This window comes from Biomphalaria glabrata, chromosome 4, assembly GCF_947242115.1.
Source record: "Biomphalaria glabrata chromosome 4, xgBioGlab47.1, whole genome shotgun sequence".
Lineage (NCBI taxonomy): Eukaryota > Metazoa > Mollusca > Gastropoda > Planorbidae > Biomphalaria > Biomphalaria glabrata.
The window spans coordinates 39,669,601-39,690,378 of record NC_074714.1 but is presented as its reverse complement, the minus strand read 5'-3'; the positions used below and the strand labels follow the sequence as shown (position 1 = coordinate 39,690,378).

The window sequence follows — 20,778 nt, the reverse complement described above, 5'->3', positions numbered from 1 at the left end:
TATGATTAGAATCATCTAAATAAAATGCGTACATTAAAATGTAATCAAAGGGCGGTAATAATTACATTTCTGGAAATTTAACTAATTTCAAGAGTTAGACTCCATTGAATATCTGTAATGTTATTAGACAATGACAGCTGGTAGCCTACATCCAAACTTTATCACTTCTTTTTCATAGTTAATAAAATAGAACCGACAAAATAAGCATCAGTTGCTAATTATTATTATTCTCAATTTTAATGATCAATATACAATTTTGATATCTACAATCATGGTCACCTGCAAGCAGGAAAAAAAATGCTTTCCGAAAGCCTTATGGGAGTTCCTCCTTCCCATTCCCCACAATGCTTTTGTTTGGTAGGGGGGTGGGAGGGGGGGCACTGTGTCTTCTTAAAAAAAGGAAACATTAATTTGGTTTTATTAATTGTAATCGATAATTCGATCCATTTTGAATGTAGAAAAATGAAGGTGCTCTAGAGAATAGTAGCAAGCCCAAGGCGGATTTACTAAATCGATGGAAAGGACATTATAGTCCGCTGTTTGGTGACAAAAGGTATGTATCGAAGGAATCGCTGGCAAATATTCATCAGAAAAGTATGAGAGAGGAACAGTATTTCCCGTGGCCCAAACTGCGACCTACATATTTTGCCACATCTAGCGCAGATATAACCATTTTCCGTGGGTAATCGAGTTTGTCTCTTCGTCTGTCCTTCGTCTGGATTTATTTTTTTTTTTGGCCTTTACCTTATGGATTGTGAAAACAAAATTGAAATAATGTATTCTTTAATATTCCTCACGAGGCCACTCCCTACTATCATACACTGCCAGTGTATGTCTCGTAAAATCTTTACTTAATGGAATTTTTCAGTGCTATAGTTAATAGTTATAATTATAGCTTTTATATAACGCTACTTTCATGCTTATGTCATGCTCAGAGCGCTATGGTCCAATCTCATTTGTGGACCAGTGGGGAGGGTGGGGTATCTGGGAGAAGGTTTTCCGTGCTGCCTTAAGCCGCTCTGTAGTTATACGGATAAACATTGATTAGAAACCAAAAAAAAATCAGTTTGCAGTAATATTAAAAGGCTTGAGGTTTAATAGGTTAATTACATGAGCCTGAGAAATAATAAACAGACATTTATCTTTTTTGTTTCCACAAGTTTTATTGATACATTTAGATTATTTAGTAATGACAATCAAAATATAATTGTACATAACTAATTGTTACCCTTGAACATTTAATTGCATATTCAGATAGATCACTGAGACCAAGGTATCTGAGTATTACGCACCTTAAAGAGTTTTATTCTAATTTACTAACACAAAACAAATGGCAAAGCTTGTTGATTTGTTGCCACTGCATTATACATTTTGTTAACCAGTACCCCCCCCCCACCCCACACTTTTTCTTTTCTACTTTCCCATTCTTTGTTTTCTGTAATGTGGGAGCATCCCCTGCACTGTACCATTCTCCCACATAGTATTCACCCATGTAACAAGCACTGAGCTACTGCACTGGAAGCTCCTCCCCAAAAGTCTGCTAAACAATTTATGTGATTCATTCTAATCAGAGAAATGCATGATACTTATGTCTATAGTGACTATTTCTTTAGGACTAAAACATTGCAGGGCCTGTTTGGTACAATGGTAAGTGCCTTGGCTTGAATTTTGATCATTCTGAGGTAAAATTAATCTGATTTCATATTCTTTTGAGAAGGATTCAAATTTAACGAAATGAAATATTTTCTGCAGGAAAATGTTTTGAGCCGATTACCGATTATGTTGCATCACAGTTACAGCGCCTTCTGCAAAAAGGGTATACATTTAAGTTCACCTTTAAAGGTGAAAATAGGTATTTCAATTTAATACTGTTTATTTTTTAAACATTGGTAATAATTTTGTTTTTTTTTAACTTAATTATCTTTTTAGAAATGGATCTATAGCAATAATTCAAATTTAACAGAAATGTGTCCCTTGAACGGCCGCAATAAATTGCATTAAAAATTGATTTTTGTTTCAGCACTTGAGAGAAGAAACAAATTAATAATTTTGTATGAAAACAACACTTATTAAGGTCACATGGAGAACTTATTTAGGTCACCTGGAGGACCTCTTGACATCATATGTTCACTGATCTTGATACATAAATTGTCTGTGTTGCAAGGAGGTATTTGCTTCAGACCCTGGTCACAATGGCCAAGAGTTTAAACTCTGCCCACCCCCTGGCACCCAGGAAGAAGCTTGTGCTAGGATTTAATTAATAATCTTTATTTTGTGAAGGAATTGTCAGAAACTTACAACTCAAATATAAATTAAGACTTATTATAGCACCACACAAAATATCACAGATCAGTAAATTCATTAATATCATTAATATAAATCTTAATATTCAACAACTGTTTCCAGAAATCTAAGGTGTAAAAAAAAAAAAGATTTGGAATTAACAGTATATCCTTGAAACTATTTCAAATAACTTCACACTATTTCACATTCTGAAAATAAATAATCAAGCAAAAAATGTAGCTATTTCTTCATGGTAAGTGTGATAGTAAGTGTGTTTGAGTGACTACTAGTGTATTGTGTGTGACTGTGTATGGACAAACTAGTTGACCTTTAGTGTAGGTTCTTAGTAAGTAAACAGCTAGGAAAGTGTGTAAGGTATGGCTGTGTAAAAAGAGGTCAGTGAAGAGCTGAAGGAGACAGTATGCACTCAAGGAAATGGAATGTCAAGATAATCAAGTTAATTGTTAATTGTTATTAAGTCTTTCTTTGCATCTAATACAGTAAGGTCAATAATCTGAAAAAAAATGTATGCTTTCACAAATATACTTTTTAAAATCATCATTATACAATAATAATGAATTGAAATAAATGACATATACACTATATACATTACCATGAGACATTTGCTGGTCCTTTAGCACAATTTACTGCCTTGCATCAATTACATAAAAATTCATCACAAAAGCCAAAGTATCAAATTAACCAAACAGGTGGCACATTACAATTTGTTTTCATTGTTTTAATATTATTCTTTTTTTAACTCTTTCAGTGCCTATTGTTTTGATAAAAAAAGGGGTTTTCTGGAATGAACACAAATTTGCAAAGGGTAAGAGTTTTATTTTTTATATAACTTATTTTATTTTATTTTAAAGGAAAATGAATATGCTAGAAAAGTGAAATAAATAAAATAAATTACTGAAGAAAATATTTCCATAAACAAGTTTAAACTGAGAACAGAAAAAGGAATATATAAAAAATGTATTTAAAATTGGATATAACCTTATAATTAATCCATAAATATTGAAAAATCACAAACCTTAAACACATTTTGTCACTTCAAATTTTTTAAAAGATGAAAAAAATGCATTAAGAAATTGTATTATTTAAAATCTTTTGGGTCCCATGATATGAAGTGAAAATAGCATAACCATTTACACAATGATGTCATTTTTTTTTTAATGTCTTGGTCCGCATCCAATTTACAACCAAATCAAAGAACAATCACACTCACATCCAAAAAATAAAAAAAAAAGAAATAAACAGTTCTAAAGATAGTGAAACAAATATTATATACCAAGTTAATCCCTAAGAGTAACGCTGCTCTCACCAGTGCTAGCAAAGTTACTCCCTGAGAGTAACGCCACACTGAAAGAGTTAAAAAAGGTACATAGCAGCCAACACATTTTAAAAATATACAACATATATATAAAGAACAATTACTTCAGAAAAAAAAAATAGGTCATGCAAGTCTAGACAATGAGACAAAAAAAAGCAGTGCTATAGATAGCACTGTGAACAACAATAAGATACTTACATAATTAGATAATTACATAAAAGATAGCAACATTTACAACAGCTAGTGTGCATCTGATGGTGTAGAAAGACAGGCAGAACATAGTTTTGGGAACACAAATAAATTTTAAATACTGAAAAAATGCTGAGGTTACAGTAAGACTAAAAGAACAACAGTGATACAAAATTGTACATAATCTTTTTTTGTTTCAAATCTAAGTTTCAAAACTTGTCAGCAGTGTAGTAAATCAATAAATGAATATATTTTGTAGAGTCAAGTCCTTCAACAATCTTAGCTACAAAATGTAAGTTTTTAAAGTTCTGTTAGTGAAACGTACAGACATAGCTGTAATCCAAAAAACGAAATGTTTTAATACCATCACTGAGTGACAGCTAATTACAAATTATTTTTCATTGAAATAGAGTAAATTGTACAAGGAACTAATGGAAATATAGTGAAAAGACAAATGTTCAATATGTTGCAAAATTTTATATTAACAACCTAGGTTTTTTATGACAATTAATCTAAGTATAAGTTAACTAGTTGTACTTCCCATGGGAGGTAACTTAAAGAAATATTTTTAAAAAAATGTTCTAGCACAAGAACAACTAAGAAAATAATTGACTAACTAACCATAAATAATAAAGGACTAGTTAACTGGAACAGTTTCTAGCCATAAAGCTGGTGCTCATAAGGGCTGTAGCTGATTCCAAGCATCGCTCGACGAGGTGACCTGGTTAAATATCCTTCATAAACCTTGAAAACTTTCTCTCCCTGCTCAGGGAAACGTTCAGCCAAAAGTTGCTCCTCCAAAGGAGAAGGTATTGGATAATTAAGTTCTATCTTTGGCTTAGTGAGCAGTGCAAAGTACCTACAACATAGTACAAGAGTTGAATCTAAAGGAAATTACAGACAAGTAATTATGTAATATTCATGCTAACGGATTTAATAACTATCTGGGTTTTTGGAAGAAGAAAACAGTGCCAAACCTAGACTAAACTAAAAAATCAAATACTGCAGATGAACTTTTCATTTTAGAGCTAAAAGATTTGATGGTAAAGTAATAAGAGCTACTCCCAACTGTCACAGGAATCCAACTCAAAGTACAAAATCTTATTATTAGACTAGGAAATAAAGTAGCATGGAAATATTAAACAATTGCTGAAGTGAAGATTAATTTGCTTCTTACTTGCATTTACTAGGAATAGATTTGCTTGATTTTGGCCTTAAAGCTTTAGGGTTACGTGGGTCAATTTGCCATGGATTGAAATCTAACGGCATTTCCTGACTAGTTCTAAAATGTTTCTTTGATTCTCTTGAATCACTCAGCCTATACCTGAAAGATAAACATAACAGAAAACATTAAGATTATTTTAAGATTTCCAAGAGTATTGGACACACAGTAAGTACTAATAATTGATACAATCTCTCAAAGTCTTCTTTATTAACCATAGAAATAACAGGATCTTCTGAGCTGCTGCAATAAGCCATTTTATTTTTTCTATAGTTCCTCTTATTAGCTTGCAAACTCTTCATAAGTTCATAAAGTAAAAAAATGAGTTGACAGGTATTTAGTAAACGGCTCTAACAATTTTCCTAGAATTTTGACAATTTATATATATTTTTGGTCAAAAAATAACTCCTAATTGGCCACATTGTAAAAAAAAATTTTCAAAATTACTTAGGAGTTATGGCACTTTCTTTTGAACAGAAAATAATATTGAATAGGTTAAATAAAAAGTGACTAGAATAGAAGATAACATGAGATGCTCTAATAGATGATCACTACCTGAAAGGCTGCTTATGACCAAGTTCTGTTTTTTCTCTTTGGTTAAGTTCTAGCTCTTGCTGCCTGCTCCTGTAATCCAGCGCCTGCTGAATCTGTTGCTGTAGTGAAGGTGTTGGTGGTGGGATGTCAGCCTGCTCAAGCAACTTGGGGGATGCCACCATGTGATCCTCATAATAAGGAGAGGCTGTGTGGGGTCGGGAGGTGGCTGGAGAAGGCACTGGTATTGTGATAGCATGTCTGCTCTCTTCTGTGGTGTGGAGTCTCTGACGTATAGCTGGTGCAGTATGGGAGTAGTACATCCTCTTGCCAGTCATGTGATCTACACAAAAGACATTTTATAAACGTACTAGTCATGTGAATTACACAAAGGACATTCTATTAATAAAGTAGTCATGTGATCTACATTAGTTATACTTGATAAAAACAAATTAAACATTTACTATTGTACAACACAATACTGGTTTTGACAGTTTTCTAATACAAGAAGCAATGAAGTTGTAGAACTTTTGAAAGAAGATGTGTAATATTTTGTGTGAAAAGAATCGCCAATTACTATTATATTCAATGGATACCAGCACATATTAAACTAGAAGGAAATAAGAAGGCTGACACACTCACCAAGTCTGGGAGAACAAACACACAATTAAACATTGCATTCTATCCAAACAAAATGAAGAAACTAATAGTCAATAGAATAAATGAGAAATGGACAAGCTGTCATCTAAATCACAAGAAATATGATGCATATTATAAGCTATCCCCACAAGATCAACGTCTAATCTTTCACCTCAGGACAGGACACATATGCTCCAGAAGCTCAAACTTGGAACCAGTGAAATCTGCCCATGTGGAGTGTCATGAGAGAATGCTGACCATGTTCTTCAAAACTGCAATCTTTATCAAGAGGCCCGAACAAGACACAATATCACAATAATAAAGCATTTTAAGCTACATTGATTGTTATATTTAACAAATTGTATCTGTTTTAATGCTAGTAGTATAAATTAGTCATTTTCATGACTAATCATACCAATCAGAATATGTTGCTTTGTTCGCTCCATTTTAATTTGCTCCAAGAGTTGTCTCTTCTTGTGCACATTTAATATCCTCAGCTCCTTCTGCATTCTCAACAGCATGTGTCTGAAATAAAGGTTTGAGAATAGAATGAGAAAGTATTATAAGACAAAATAAATCCTACTATAATTGTTTCACAACTTGTCAATTATCACTGTAAAGATCAAAAGCAAAACACAAGACTCAGGCCAAAACCTTCAATGACATTTATTTATGGCATCATCTTGGGTAACTACTGCAGTTCACAACAAAGGGGACATTACTACCATTGACAATGGAGCATTGCTCCAATAATATATTTAATTCATTTCTTTTAGCAGACAAGAGGAGAAAAGTCTATTCGTTTTATGTCAATCCATTTTTCATGCTTACAAAAACTATTATAAGTTCTATTTCATCATGACTAGATTTAACAGGTGATTTGTGTTGATATAAAACTATCATATAAGCCTTTCTGTGTGCAATATAATGTGAGCATACAGCTGACATGTAGGGCTGCCTACGAGTTTATGTGTAACACAAACTTCCTTTATATTTTTTTAGGTCACAGTAATTAAGAACCAATTAACAGAGAAAACAATAAATGTCAAGAGAAAATGACATTAAGAGCATAAGTACTTCTGAAATGCTAGTAGAAGTCTGTGGAAAGCTAATCTGTACATTTCTTATTCCACACACTAGGACAAATTTGCTCCCTCTTTCCTAGAGCTATTTGAGTAAGGAATGGGTTGCCTGGATCAGCCAGTAAAACCAATAAGTAAGTCTCTAATTGACATGCATGACTAGATAAACACATGGATATGTATAGGATGTCATTATCTTCTGCTTTGAAGGATATGTCTGCTATTCCCAACGTTTCCATCTCCTTTCATGCAATCAAAGACAAACAAGTAATTGACATTGATTTAATCTGGTATTTAAAAAAAAAGGCCACAGAAGAAGAAAACCCACCTTTCAATTTGCCTTTCATGCCAGTTGTCTGCAAAGTCCTGATCATCATTTTTATACAGTTTTTCACTTACTAGACCAGCCCTGTTGATTAAAGTATATTTAAAATGTTTCTGCATATGCTAATTTATTTTTAAATGTCTGGGACCTATCAACTTTTAAAAACACTATTTTAAAGCCTGATACTGCTATTACCTGGCCATTCGCTGATATTTTTTCATAGCAGCCTCAAAAGCTGCCTGCAAATGCTGAAAAGGAAACCAAAAAAAAAAACAATAATTCAAATGCATATCTAATACAATGTAGTGATATATTCTTCTATGAAACAAAACAAAAACATCTGTAATTTATAAGGTGCAGTTGATTATGAAGAGCTGAGGAGGAGATGGTTGCAAAGGTATGGCGAATAGTTTTAACATTTTTATTCTATGCACAAATTTCTTAAATAATGTTTCTGATTTAGCCAAAGTTTTTATATAAATATAATAAGGACTTATAGGAATGTCTAAATAATTACTTAAAGCTGTTGATTAACATTGGTTTAGTTCTAAGATGTACTATGTGATTAAAAAACAACAACAAAACTAAATGGCTTCAACACTGTAAAACTATGAGTCATAACTATGAGTTCAAAGTTAATTTTCACAGCAAATCCAAAAATAGTAATTTATCTATAACAGTTGATGCTATTTCACTATCAATTTGTTTAACACCTGCTGCCATAAAAACTTATTTTTAAATTGAAATATTATCAATACATTTCATTACCAGTCCGTCCAAACACATACATTAACCACTACCACAAAAAAAACTGCAACTCATTAACAAAAGAGTATAATCAACACACAATATCTTTAATTCCTATCAAATATTACTATAACAAATTACATGCAATAAATACAATGTAAACACATATAATTTACTTTTAATCCTTGTTTAAATCTCATTTGATAATATTTACTATCAAAAAACTCCTATAAAATATTACATCTATTCTACATATGTATTAGAATGAAATGCATGCATTCTGTAACGATGACAAGTAGTCACAACAAAAAGTGTAACCATTATGTCCTGAAAACTATATTCTTTTTTGGGGTAAACATTAGCACATGCACTCATAAATTATTCCTCAAACAATTCTACAGATCTTTTCCTAACAAGATGGCTGCCTGGTCATGTGGTATGCCTTTAGGACTGCCATCTCAATTATTTCAGGATTGAACACAGCCCACCACCATTCCCTGCTGTCATGCTGAAGGTTAGGGCTAGGATGTAGTAATCAACTCTGATGGAACATGTCAAACATAAAAACAAAGCTAAAACTATTGTTACACTTTTTCATTCAATTAGTTTTTCTAGGGTGAAAGAGAATTTGTGAGTTTAATATTAAATGGCTAGATGTCTCAATGCAGCTACAATTTGTTCAAAAATGTCATTTGTGTTTTCATATAATAGATAATCTTGATGTTATTATAAGTTGTTTTTCTAATCTTCAAACTTGATAAAATGGCACATGATGACTATTGTCTGGCTGGGATGATAATGTGAATGTTATATACGACAACTTAGTTAATGCATTTTTTAAAACTTTCACTGTCAAATAGAACCTAATGAAAAGATACCATAAATTTCCCCACTCTTCAAGCAGATGGCTTCTATGAACTGATATGGCAAAATATATAGTCACAACAGAGTGTTTCTGGATTTTGCTAATTTCTTTCTTAATCTTTGAACTAAGCTATAGATTTTTTGTATTCTAAAGGGATGTAATAAATATGAATATTTTTAGGAAAGAAAAATTAAAATCATAATCTGTGTCTTACTCTTAGTATTTTAGATTCTTAAAGAGTCAATTTTCTGATCAACTGTTCTTCCAAAAATACAATTCAACTATCTGATATAAATATTTCTTAACTTTTGAGTGAATCTGGTGTGAATGTATATTTTGTTTTCTAGAGTTATAATGTTTTGGTGACATGCACAAATTGTAAGACAAATTTCCTTATGGATAGAAAAAATTGTTATTATTATATATAAACACCTTTGAACATTAGATTTTCATGAAGTTTTAGTACTTATTAGAATCAAACACAAGGCAAGTAATATATTCTAGTAGAAGATGCTAGGCAATATAGCCTTACCTTTTGTGACCTTGGCAGCTCAGAAATAAGCTCAAGCTAAAAATGTATATAAAAACTTCCTAATGATGTCCCATGTTTTGTAATATAAACCTAGGCCTAAGTGAGATACATAGCTTTTGTATTGCTCAATGTAGTTGTTATAAATTGTGTAACTAAAAATGATTGTAAACATTTAGTACGATTGATATAGACCTAATATTATACATTATATTTAAGCCAATACTTCAGAATCATCTAATCACTTTAACATCTATTGATCACTAACCTCTGTTTGAAAATCTGACATGGCTAATTTGGGATGACCTTGAAGCTCAGGCACTTCAGCTATTGAACAAAAAAAATCAGCAAGTAAGTAATTTTACATTCAGCTATAAAGAATTCTAAATGTTTCATTTATGCAGAGTCAACAAAATACAATTCCTGAAATTCAAGCACCAAGGAAGGTTATGAAAATGGTGGATTGTGTTAAGTATTTTATGTTGTCCATGCATATTTGTTTGTGTGTAGTGAGAAGTCAATTTAGTTTGATGATTTAGGGAAACAAACTTTCTTACAAGCAGCTGTTATTCAACATGATCCTGGACAGAGTAAATCTCAACAGGGTGTTAAGCAAGACAGAGTAGGCCTACTGATACCAGAGAAACATTTGTTATAATTGGGGGGGGGAAGTGTATGCAAAATGTTCCAGAATGTCTATTTATTTATTTAACACATTAATGAATACGTGACGGAATACCCACTGACGTACATGTGTTCAATATAAAGATTGTCTACACCTCCAGATAGAATTTAATTTTAACCTTACCATATTTTGTAAAATCATAAAAGTCAAACCAGAGTTTTATCTGTGTGGCTGATTAGCTAAAGTAATGTTTTTCCCAAAGATATACATAAGCTATCAAATATCTAAAAAAAATGTGTTGAGACATTTTTTGTGATCTATATCCACACACCCTGGTTCCAGTTTCCAAGATGAGTTTGCAAACTGAAAAGATGAATTAAAATAATAATGGATTTTAATGCTAGAAAGCGTTGTGTCATAGGCTGAATATGACAAACAAGACAGATTTGGGGCATCAAGCATGCAGCATCCCCCACAGAGATTGTTAGTCAGTCAGCACTATCTTTCCAGTTAAACTGCAAGCAGTCCTAATTTAAATCTGTTGTTTTATTTGTTTGATAAAAAAAAAAATCATATTTCATACCACCAAGTATATTTGCTTTTCCAGACTTGGTTTTCTCCACAGAAGTCTTTGGTCTGGCCCAGAGCTCATACATCTCTGAATCTGTCAGCAAGTTCTCACCATGCATCTACAATAAAGTAGACACCAAAACTATATCAACAAGATTACAAAGAGAGTTTGTGTTGTCAGATCCCTGTCAGATCCGCCTATTTGCAAGGAATATTCAAGGCGTGATTTTGTTTTGATTGTTAAAAGTAATAATATTTCAAAGATTAATTTGGCGTTGTAAAAAATGTTTTTTTTCTGTAAAATAATTTACATGTTTTGGATATTTCTTCAAAGTTAAAGATAATTTAATTCCTTATCCAAATATCCCACTGGACAACGGGGGATTCAGCGAGCAGGGTATGAAACCGAGACCATCGAGATAATCATTCCAGCATGCTAACTGCACGACCAGGCATTGCTGTTAAATTAATAACAAACTAATAGCCTATTATTGATAAAGAGATATATTACACATTACAGCATGACAATTAACTATGATATGTTTTGGTATTGATTTGTAATTGAAAAAAAAAGAAAACAACAAGGCATCGAGCTTGTACTTCGGCAACGTCTGCTCGATCTGAGTGTGACAGACGGACAAATGGACATTTTGCACAAACCTAATAGCAGCTTTTTCCTTTATGGGAACGCTAATAAATGTCACGAAGTCCAAGATTATAAGTGAGTTTCTCAAATTTTGCATATACACAAAATAGTTTTATTTATAACTTTTTTTTTTTGGTCAATATTGTATTGATGTCAAATTCAATTAAAAACTCATATCTGTTGCCTATAGTTCAAATCAGTTTCTAGATATTTGTTCATTTCATATCTTCATCACTTAATTGAATAAAGGTATCAAAAAAGAGTTTTTCTTTTTCAGTAATGAACAAGTGAATGGTATCATTTAAGCTCAGAAAAGAAACGCATTTAATAACACAAACAGCTTAGTCTATAGTCGTTTTTAAACTAGATTACAAAAACATACAATGATTAATATAATGTAAGTAAAATTGTTATATAAAATTCTGTCAAATTTTAAACCAGAGTTTGCTGCTTACCTGGCCTGCTGATTTCATTCTTAGATCAATCATCTCCTGGTCATTTAAATGAATCTGGACATTGAATTTATTCTGTGTCCCAGGCTCTAGATATTCTACAGACGCCAAGTCTTCTTCTGCAATTCCTGATACTTGTTTCCTCTGGTCCCAGCCTTGTGAAACAAAAAAACATAAACAGAAAACAATGTATTCCAAAAAAAAAAAGAAATCTAGTGAAGCAGTGAAGTGTATTTGAGCTTCATATATTATACAACTTTGTTCTTTCAAAGCCTTAATGGGAAATTCTCCAAGCTTTTAGAGAAAAAGAGATGATTCCACAGAATACTGAAAATGTCGGCAAGTTGTGGTGTGATCAATACCTTAAGATAAAGTGACATTTTATTATTGCTAATGTTCTGACTACAAAGTGTTGCCAACTTTTAATTAAGCCTATCATCCAGAGGTTTCCAGCAGAATGTACACAAAATTGTCACTCTTTTTTTTACAATATTGTATTTAGTTACTAGAGTGGTTTTGATTTTAACACAAGCAAATGATACTAAAATACTTAGCAACAAAAATTTTTAAAAAATTAAATCCTGCAAACAAAAGCCCAAGATTGCTAAAACTGCTTAAAAACTGTTTATCAAAGTCTGTAACGATGTTTTCAAGAAACAAATAAAAATGTCCAATGTGGTTGTGAATGAATGATTTTCTAGAATAGAATCACTTTTATCGTAATTTTGTAAATGAATTTTCGGCAATAATGTTTTTAAAAAAACATGTGCCAAAGAAAAAAAATGAAACCTTAATTTTTTTTAATTCTAACACTTTTGACTTTGCTTTAAAACTAACAAGAAAAAAAAACTTTATTAATTTAAATATGTATCTGAAGCATAATTAGTTGTCAACCATAAAATACATGCAAATAAGTAGTTATATTTTTATAAGCTAATAAAAAATTTTTAAGACCAGATTTTTAGACTTTTAAAATATTTTACAACGAACTTGTTTCTTTAAAAAACATTATAAAAAAAAGAATTCATTAGAGAAAAACATGTCACTTAGAGCAAAATACTTGTATATCGAAGTATAATTTGTTGTTTTCTTATGCATGTTTGGAAATTCCTTCAGAATTAAAGATTATTACACCCTAGCCCAAACTAGGTTTAGGATGTTGGAGGATGGCAGCAGGCAGGGCTCAAACCTGTGACCATTGAGACAATAGTCCAGAGCACATACTAAAAATATATAAAATATACGGAATTTTGCTGCACATGACTTGGCTCTAGAAAATACAGAGGGAGGATTTCAGCTCAATTTCTAAGTTATAGAATATATTAAGGTAGCAAATTTCTTAATTTGGAAATAATTATTTTAAATTGTAGTTATTACAATTGTTTAGACTATTATTAAGCCCCTTTTATCAACAATGATTGAGTAAAGCTTTTAAGTTAGTTATTAAAATACATTTGCACAATATTTTTGGACTAAAAATTACAAATATCATGTGTCACAAGATGACTGAGAATCCTACATAATCAGTTCAGAATTAAAAAAAAAACTATTTGCTATTTTTTCTGTTAATACTTTTGTTAAATCTAAAATAAAATGTTGATAGTCTATCTAAAGCTATATCCCATTAGTCTGTAAATGCACTTCAAACCTGGAGGAATTTTACAAGCAAATTGTTACTTATAAAGCAGTTGAATAATAATTGGTGTGAACGCAGCTTTATATCTTTTACAAACACACTTGTTAGTCAAATAGAAAGTGCTTCTAAATTTGTGTAAAGTGAAAGTACATTAAAAGCAATGTATTTGTGTACATATTATTATAACTAACACAAACAAATTAACAAAACAAAGAATACAACATTTAAAGTGATATGAGATAAGAAGCTGACCACAGAACATAATTAGGAAAGTGCATCAAAAATGTCTGCAAGTGTGGAGTTATGGCACAGAGTTGTTCACTGCATGGAAGCATCCAAATATAAAGATATTTTTGTATATACAGATCTTTAAAATTGGCAGTGAAGACTTAGTCATTTACTTTCAAATAGGCTGGAAATTAACAGAGCAAAGCACATTTAAATTACTATCTGTCCAAAAACATGCGAAGTAGACCACAGGACATGATTAGGAAAGTGCATCTCAAATGTTGGCAAGTGTGGAGTTAAGGCACAGAGATGTTCACTGCATGTAAACAGCTAATTATTTAGAGAAACTTTATGGATGCGAGCTTTTAAATTGGCAGTGCAGAGTTTGTCAGTTACTTTCAGATTGGTCAATAAAAAAGTCCAATCCAGGTGTAGAAAGATATCTTGGTTGAAATTTCTCCTTCTGAGAAGGGTCCAATTCTGGTTCTGGTGTCAATGACAAATCAATAAATGGAAAGCTGACAAATGACTGATTCTGAGTATCGTACAGGTCAGGGCTTTCAACAGCTCTGATTACAGTTTCTTGTCGGATGTTTCTAGGTTCAGGTTTTACTACTGGTTCAGTTTGTTTAACAGCTAAAAATATAAACATAAATAAATGCAACATTTCAGACATAGTGGAAAAATACTGACACTATAGCAATGCTGATGTTTTGAAGTGTTCAAGATGACAAGTTTTATTGTTATTTATTCTGAGAAAATAATTTCAATTTAGAGAATAGGATTTTAATTAATATTAATGTAGTAACATAATTTACAAATATATAAATATATATAGAGAGAGAGAGAGATAGATAGATACAAACACAAATACTCAATTAGTAAATTAATTACTGATTATTATTTTGTTTGAGATTGAATAAGGGAAATAACTTGTACATTATTGGTACATATAGTTTTAAGGATGGAGTTCTTTCCCTTTAGATAAGCTTTGTTTTTTTTTATATAATTTCTTTTTTTTTTTGTTTTTGCTTGTTAAATAAATATGTTTCAAAGAATGTAGGATTATACTTCAGATGTCCCAGTCAACTTGATTGATGAACCAGTTAACTTAATTGTTATATACCTTCAATATTTGTTTGCTTCTAGACTTATTCAAACACATATTTTTTTATTATTCATTTTAGCCAAAGACTTGAATTATTTTTAATAATTACTTTATTTTTTAAAAAGTAGAATGTTGGGAATATTTCAGCATGACCAAATAAATTTTCAGTTGTTAATAGATCTTTAATGTTTGTTTGCAATAATATAAATGTGGTTTTAATTATTTTTTGCAATCAAATGAAGTTTTATTTGGTTAGGCAAATGGAGATAGTTGTAAGTAAATTAAATCAATTAAGTCTTTACTTTGTTAAATTAATCTTATAACTTTAAATAAATTATTTATTCATGATAATCAATCATAAACATACACACTGACACTTACACTGCTACTGAGTTTACAATATTTTATACATTTCATAGATTTCAGAAATCTAAACCCACCTGTTGGTTGTGGTTCCTTGGTTTCCATTTGTTTGACAGAAGAAACCTGAAATTAAAGGTTAAAAAATGGCATCATCCTTTGAATACTGTATATCAGGTTCAACACTGTGAGACTGCATGAATGTAAAAATCCATTCCTGTTCTAAGAACATTTTTACATTAAAGTATAAATAGCTTTCTCTAAAAGCAATCTTACAATATATTACATGTGCCTCTGATTATGGTTATGTTTTAGCTTCAAGTCAATTCAAAAGTTTAAGTAAAAATAATCTACCTTCTCTTTCAAGATACTTTCTTTAAGTTCAACATTATCAAAAGATCTGGTTTCTATCACAGCATCATCAGCCTTTTTCTCCAATGGCTCTGTATTGTTTCTCTGTACTTGCTGGGAAGCTCCTACTGAATCCTGCTTGTAATTCTGATCTGCATCATTCCCACTTTCTTTTGGAACTTTGTTGATCCCAGAGAAATCCATAGTGGTCTTTTTATTCAACTTTTGCATCAAAGCTGCCTTTGCCTCTGTGGTTGAAAGCTTAGGAACTACAACAGGTTTCTGCTCAAGTGGAAGGGTTGGTAACTCAGGCACTGTAAGATGAACAGAGAACTCTGAAGATTGGCCACTAGGGGCAACAAACTGGTCATGACCAAAGTTTGGTTCTTCATCTTCTGACTCAGGTGTTGATTCTTCTCTCTCCAAGGGCTCAACTGTTGGACTAACATCTGTAACCTCAAGGCTGGTTTCTCCAGAAGCATTTAGCTGCAATTCTTTTAACTGCACAGAAAGGGAAAAAAAAACTGACTTTTAAACAAAATTCTTATTTTATAAAAAAAAGATGATCACTCAGAAAAAAAATTACTTCTATTCACTGGCATATGTGTAAGTTTTGTTTTCATATCAAACAAAGCTTTCAGGGATGGAAAGCCATTCCATAATGAAATAAATTACTTTTTCTAAATCAAGACTTTTTTTGCATTCATCTAAACAAAAATTAATCATATCTTGGGCATATTATCAAATGTTTGACTATATTACTATTAGCTAGTTTCATTTATAATTGAATGCTTTTAGTATTAGAATCATTTTGCAGTTAACACTTTTTATAACTGTTTCTGCTGACCACAATAAAAAAAGCTGAAAAGTAATAGCTATTTTCTCTCAAATACTTTTATGCTTTTAGGTTTGATATATTTTTTCAAAATAATAATGAATGAATGATAGTTATTTTTGGTTGCAAACTGTTGTTTACAATTTGTCTTAGAAATACCTCCAAAGCCTGCATCTGAGTTGGCGCCTCTGTTGCATCCATGTCTTTCTCCTTCTGCTGCCTCTGTTTCTGTCTTTTGTGTTCAACAAACCTTTTCTGTTTCATTTTTTCCTTCTTTGTTTTTTTCTGTAAAACATAAAAATACTTCCAGGACATAGAAGGAAAAATACAAGTAATCACAATTGGAGTTTCTAAGAATGCTATAGACAGAAATATAAGCAGTTTCAACCAAAGCTGGACAAGTAAAATGTGAAATGCTTAAAAAATTGTTATCTAAAATTAAAAGTTTCTTATAAGTAAATAGCCTTGACAAGAATTTAACTACTGGAACTTTGTTCTATAAGCCCTTTTTCTAACATTCAGCAATCCCAGGTCAAGCTCAGGCACAATATCAATGCACTTGCTGTTCCAAGACAGATGTTAAAAGCTATACCTCTACTGTTGTGGGTTCAGGTTCAACTTTTTTTATCTGAACTGGTTCAGGTGTTCTTCCAGGTAAATTGGTCATGACCTTGGCTTTAACAGGTGTTTTGGTGTCCTTCATCAATGTTTCTGCATCAATACTGATACCACTCAGGCCAAACTTCTTTCTTGGGGCAACAGACTCAGCTTTAGGTGCTTGAACAGGTTTAGACTCTGGCATTAAATAAGAACATTGAAAAATAAACAGTTGTGATAATTTTTTTTTTTTTTTTTTTTAAATGGACAAAAAAGCGTTTTAAAATTTTTAAAGTGTATTTTTGATTCTGTGAAGTTAGACAAGTCGTCATATAAAGAATAATATTCCACCTTATGTAATAGAATGTCTTTTTTTTTTATTATTTAGGTTTTCCTTTGAATAAGTGGTTAGTTCAATTAAAAGTGGTGCTATTATGTGGATTTTACAGTACATCCAATTTAGATTTTCCACAATATAACCACTAAGTTCAACACATTTACAAGATAGTTTTCTTTAATCATTAGTTAAAATCTAATTACATTTTTTCTCATATGTTGTAGAAAGAAGGAAAAAGAGGTTACTACCTATATATATTCCACATTTACCTTTTCGGGCTCGTAAAAATTTGCTAATTTCATCTTCTTCAACTGTTTGTTTATCATCAAGTTTAAATGTCTCCTGCATGGATGAGTCCTTTACAGTAACATCATCTTGAGCCTAAATGATACGACTCAAAGTTACATAATAGAACAATAAAGACATTTGCTGTTAGACAGGGGGGATAATATCAAAGCAGACTTGAAAAGGATAAATGTATTTTTTTTATTATTTTAATTTTTTAAATATATTTAGATCTATCATCTAGCTTTAATTTTTAAGTTTGAGTGAATGTTTTGATTTAATTTTTTTTTACTATTAGCTTCAAGGCAGGTTACTTTTGTTATCATTTAAATGTAAATAAAATCTATTCTAAAGTGAACTAACATTTAAGCAAAAGAATAATTCTACAATGGGCAGTGATCCAAATTTCAGAAACAGCTTTTGAAATACAAACAAAATTAAGAGGGCAAAATTCACTACTTACTTTGTAGTTTAGATATAAATGTAAAGATTCATCTAAACACTTGGTAGTTAATATATAGCATAAAAGTAAGAGACATTTTTTTTAATCAATTGAAAGGAATTCCTTATTCTTATTCCACATAAATGGGCATGGTGGCTGATTGATTCTTCTTCTTCTTCTTAAACTGTCAGGTAGAGTTGAGCCTTCGGCTCTTGGAACTCTAGGCCAGCAAAAGTAAACAAGAGCTCCATCTCACCGGCCTGAATGAGAACAGTGTACACTGTTCTGTCTGGCGGGTGGGTCAGACTCGCGGCAAGAGACCGCGTACACTAAGACCCCCGCCATTTTCCTTTTCTATACCAGGCTAACTGTGCGGGACACGACATTCATGTAACGGCCCCTTGAGGAGCATCGCCTGGATTGTGACAAGGTTGTGGGAGCTTTTTTACAACTCCGCACAGTGCAATGAGGATGCTCTTGCACCCCCTTAGGCACCCCCACGGGAGTCTTGTTTTGCTACCCTTTAGCCTAATCGTTTCCTCCTACGATCGTTTCCACCCGGGCGCCACTATGAGGCAGGGTAACATGCCCGGGGGCTGATTGATAAAGCCCTTGGTTTTTGAAGCAATGGAACTGAAGTATAAAATACCAGTAAAGACTGTGTTTTTTAACTTTGGATTTTGTAATGAGTCCACCCAATTTTAATGGGTATCTGACATACTTTGGAGAAGTAAAGGTTGGTCGACACTCTTATGACACTCTTATTAAACATAGGCCATTGAAACAGATGAGCTACATTATCTGTGCCTGTAGATGACACTATTTGAAAGGGGAAACTTTTTTTTTAACCCTATTCCATACATACAAATTGTATCTTTCACAACTTACACTCATGTCCTCAAGGTCCAGTAAATCCGGCGTAGGAGGCTGAGATGGCTCTGGTGTTGGTCCTGGAGACTTTCCAAACTTTGGAAACGAGAACCTTAACTCAGTCTGTTCTCTTTTTAAACTGATAATGTCCCCTGTTTCCAATGCATTCTCTTGAGTAGTCTTATTCATTCTTTTCTGCCTAAGTTGTAACTTTCTTCTCAGAGCTTTAACATATAGAAATTAACCAAAATTGAAAACAAAAAAATCTACAATGAAACAAAACATGTCATTCATGCTATAATTCTAGAAAGGAAATCACAAATGAATGTGTTTATCAATATGTAAGTAAATATATAAAGCAATCATCTTCTTTTATTTTTCAAAAAATGTTTCTAATTTCTAAGATAGGAAAAGATATCACATTGTTAGTTAAATTTAAATTTATACATCTTAAAGTTTCAAATATATAGATCAATATAATTATTAAATTTCAAATTATGTGTCTAAAGTACATTGAATGTAAAGGCAAACCAACAAAATGTCAATAAGTTAGTCAAGCATAACAAACAATTATGGGAGAAATAAAACTATAATAATGTAAAATTTCTAAAGAACAGAATGGAGACCAACAGACAAAATGTTTACATAGTAAGTGACAAGATCAAACCAATACATTCAAACTCTGGAGGAAGAAAGTGGGAATGATATTGAGACATAAACATGTTTATTTTCATAATTGTCAAACCATGTATTACATCCACAGATGTGTTCTAAATGAACCAATCAAGAGTTTAGGTACTGGTCATGGTAAAGTAGTTAGGAGAGCATATGGGAGGTTTAAAGTTATCTAAACAATGGGAAATACTGCATTTCTCACTTATCTTTGGACTCAAAGACAAGCCTTATTATTATTATTATAAACAATGGATAAAGTCATGATGCTCAAGGCAGTGTTTCTGCCAACATCTAAGACACACTTTTCAAGCTGATGAGCTACAAATTAAAATAAGTTTATTGGAGCTCTCAAAAATTATTATGTAAAAAAATTGAATTGATTCATATCGGAAGGAATAAATTGGATAAACTAGTCAATGTGAATGGTGCACTAACCAGTAGTCTGAGAACTAAATTGTTAAATTATTTATTTATAAGTAAAAATTTTTGACCAAAGAAAAAGCACATTAAATAAACAAATTAGAATGTTTTCAAAATAATAAATCAATAAATGCTTTGACCTAAATTAGTTTACAGTGTAAAGAAAAGAAAACATTAAAAATCACTAAGTATAGCATTAGGTTTAAGAAGGCAAAAACTAGATGTGAAAAAAAAAGTTATGAAAAGCAAACATTATTATTTTAAAATGAGCAATAAATAAAAATGACACAAGACACACCAAATAAAAAGCCAATGAAATAAGTTGAAAATAACTTGGCCACTTAACATTTAAAAAGCAAAAAAAAAGATGTTTTATTTGTAAGTTCTAAATTTGTTTTTTATTTTATGCATTTCAGATTTAAGTTTGTTAAATGTTGAAAAAGTCTGACTTTTTAGCTATAAAACAAAACAAAAAAAATTGATAACAAAGCAAACAAATGGTTGCAGCTAGTACCAGAAGTTTTACTCTCTGTTTCACGTTTGTGCTCAAAAAGCATTTGTCTCTTGTCTTTCTTCTCTGCCAGAAGTAAAGA

The 20,778-nt window shown here is 31.6% G+C and overlaps 1 protein-coding gene and 1 long non-coding RNA gene across 7 annotated transcripts in view; one reads left to right on the top strand and one right to left on the bottom strand.

Moving 5' to 3' along the window:
- The first annotated feature begins 373 nt into the window (after positions 1-373).
- Positions 374-6,538, top strand: LOC129925827 (uncharacterized). Its single transcript, XR_008777516.1, has 3 exons — positions 374-553; positions 3,053-3,109; positions 5,633-6,538. It is a non-coding gene; the product is annotated as an uncharacterized LOC129925827 (long non-coding RNA).
- LOC106056024 (uncharacterized) overlaps positions 1,125-20,778 on the bottom strand; it is a 38,618-nt gene continuing 18,964 nt past the window's right edge. For 2 of the 6 annotated variants that reach the window (XM_056026759.1, XM_056026757.1), the window contains exons 23-40: positions 20,700-20,762; positions 19,109-19,314; positions 17,763-17,874; positions 17,152-17,354; positions 16,719-16,844; positions 15,728-16,225; positions 15,454-15,499; positions 14,302-14,541; positions 12,045-12,196; positions 10,957-11,062; positions 10,017-10,075; positions 9,752-9,787; positions 7,803-7,855; positions 7,611-7,691; positions 6,616-6,725; positions 5,586-5,904; positions 4,986-5,132; positions 1,125-4,667 (exon numbers count right to left, since the gene is read on the bottom strand). In XM_056026759.1, coding sequence (XP_055882734.1) covers positions 4,466-4,667; positions 4,986-5,132; positions 5,586-5,904; positions 6,616-6,725; positions 7,611-7,691; positions 7,803-7,855; positions 9,752-9,787; positions 10,017-10,075; positions 10,957-11,062; positions 12,045-12,196; positions 14,302-14,541; positions 15,454-15,499; positions 15,728-16,225; positions 16,719-16,844; positions 17,152-17,354; positions 17,763-17,874; positions 19,109-19,314; positions 20,700-20,762 — 2,759 coding nt within the window. In that variant the 3' untranslated portion in view covers positions 1,125-4,465. The remainder of the gene's footprint in view (positions 4,668-4,985; positions 5,133-5,585; positions 5,905-6,615; positions 6,726-7,610; positions 7,692-7,802; positions 7,856-9,751; positions 9,788-10,016; positions 10,076-10,956; positions 11,063-12,044; positions 12,197-14,301; positions 14,542-15,453; positions 15,500-15,727; positions 16,226-16,718; positions 16,845-17,151; positions 17,355-17,762; positions 17,875-19,108; positions 19,315-20,699; positions 20,763-20,778) is intronic. The other 4 variants (XM_056026758.1, XM_056026760.1, XM_056026762.1 and 1 more) reach the window with 4 other exon arrangements.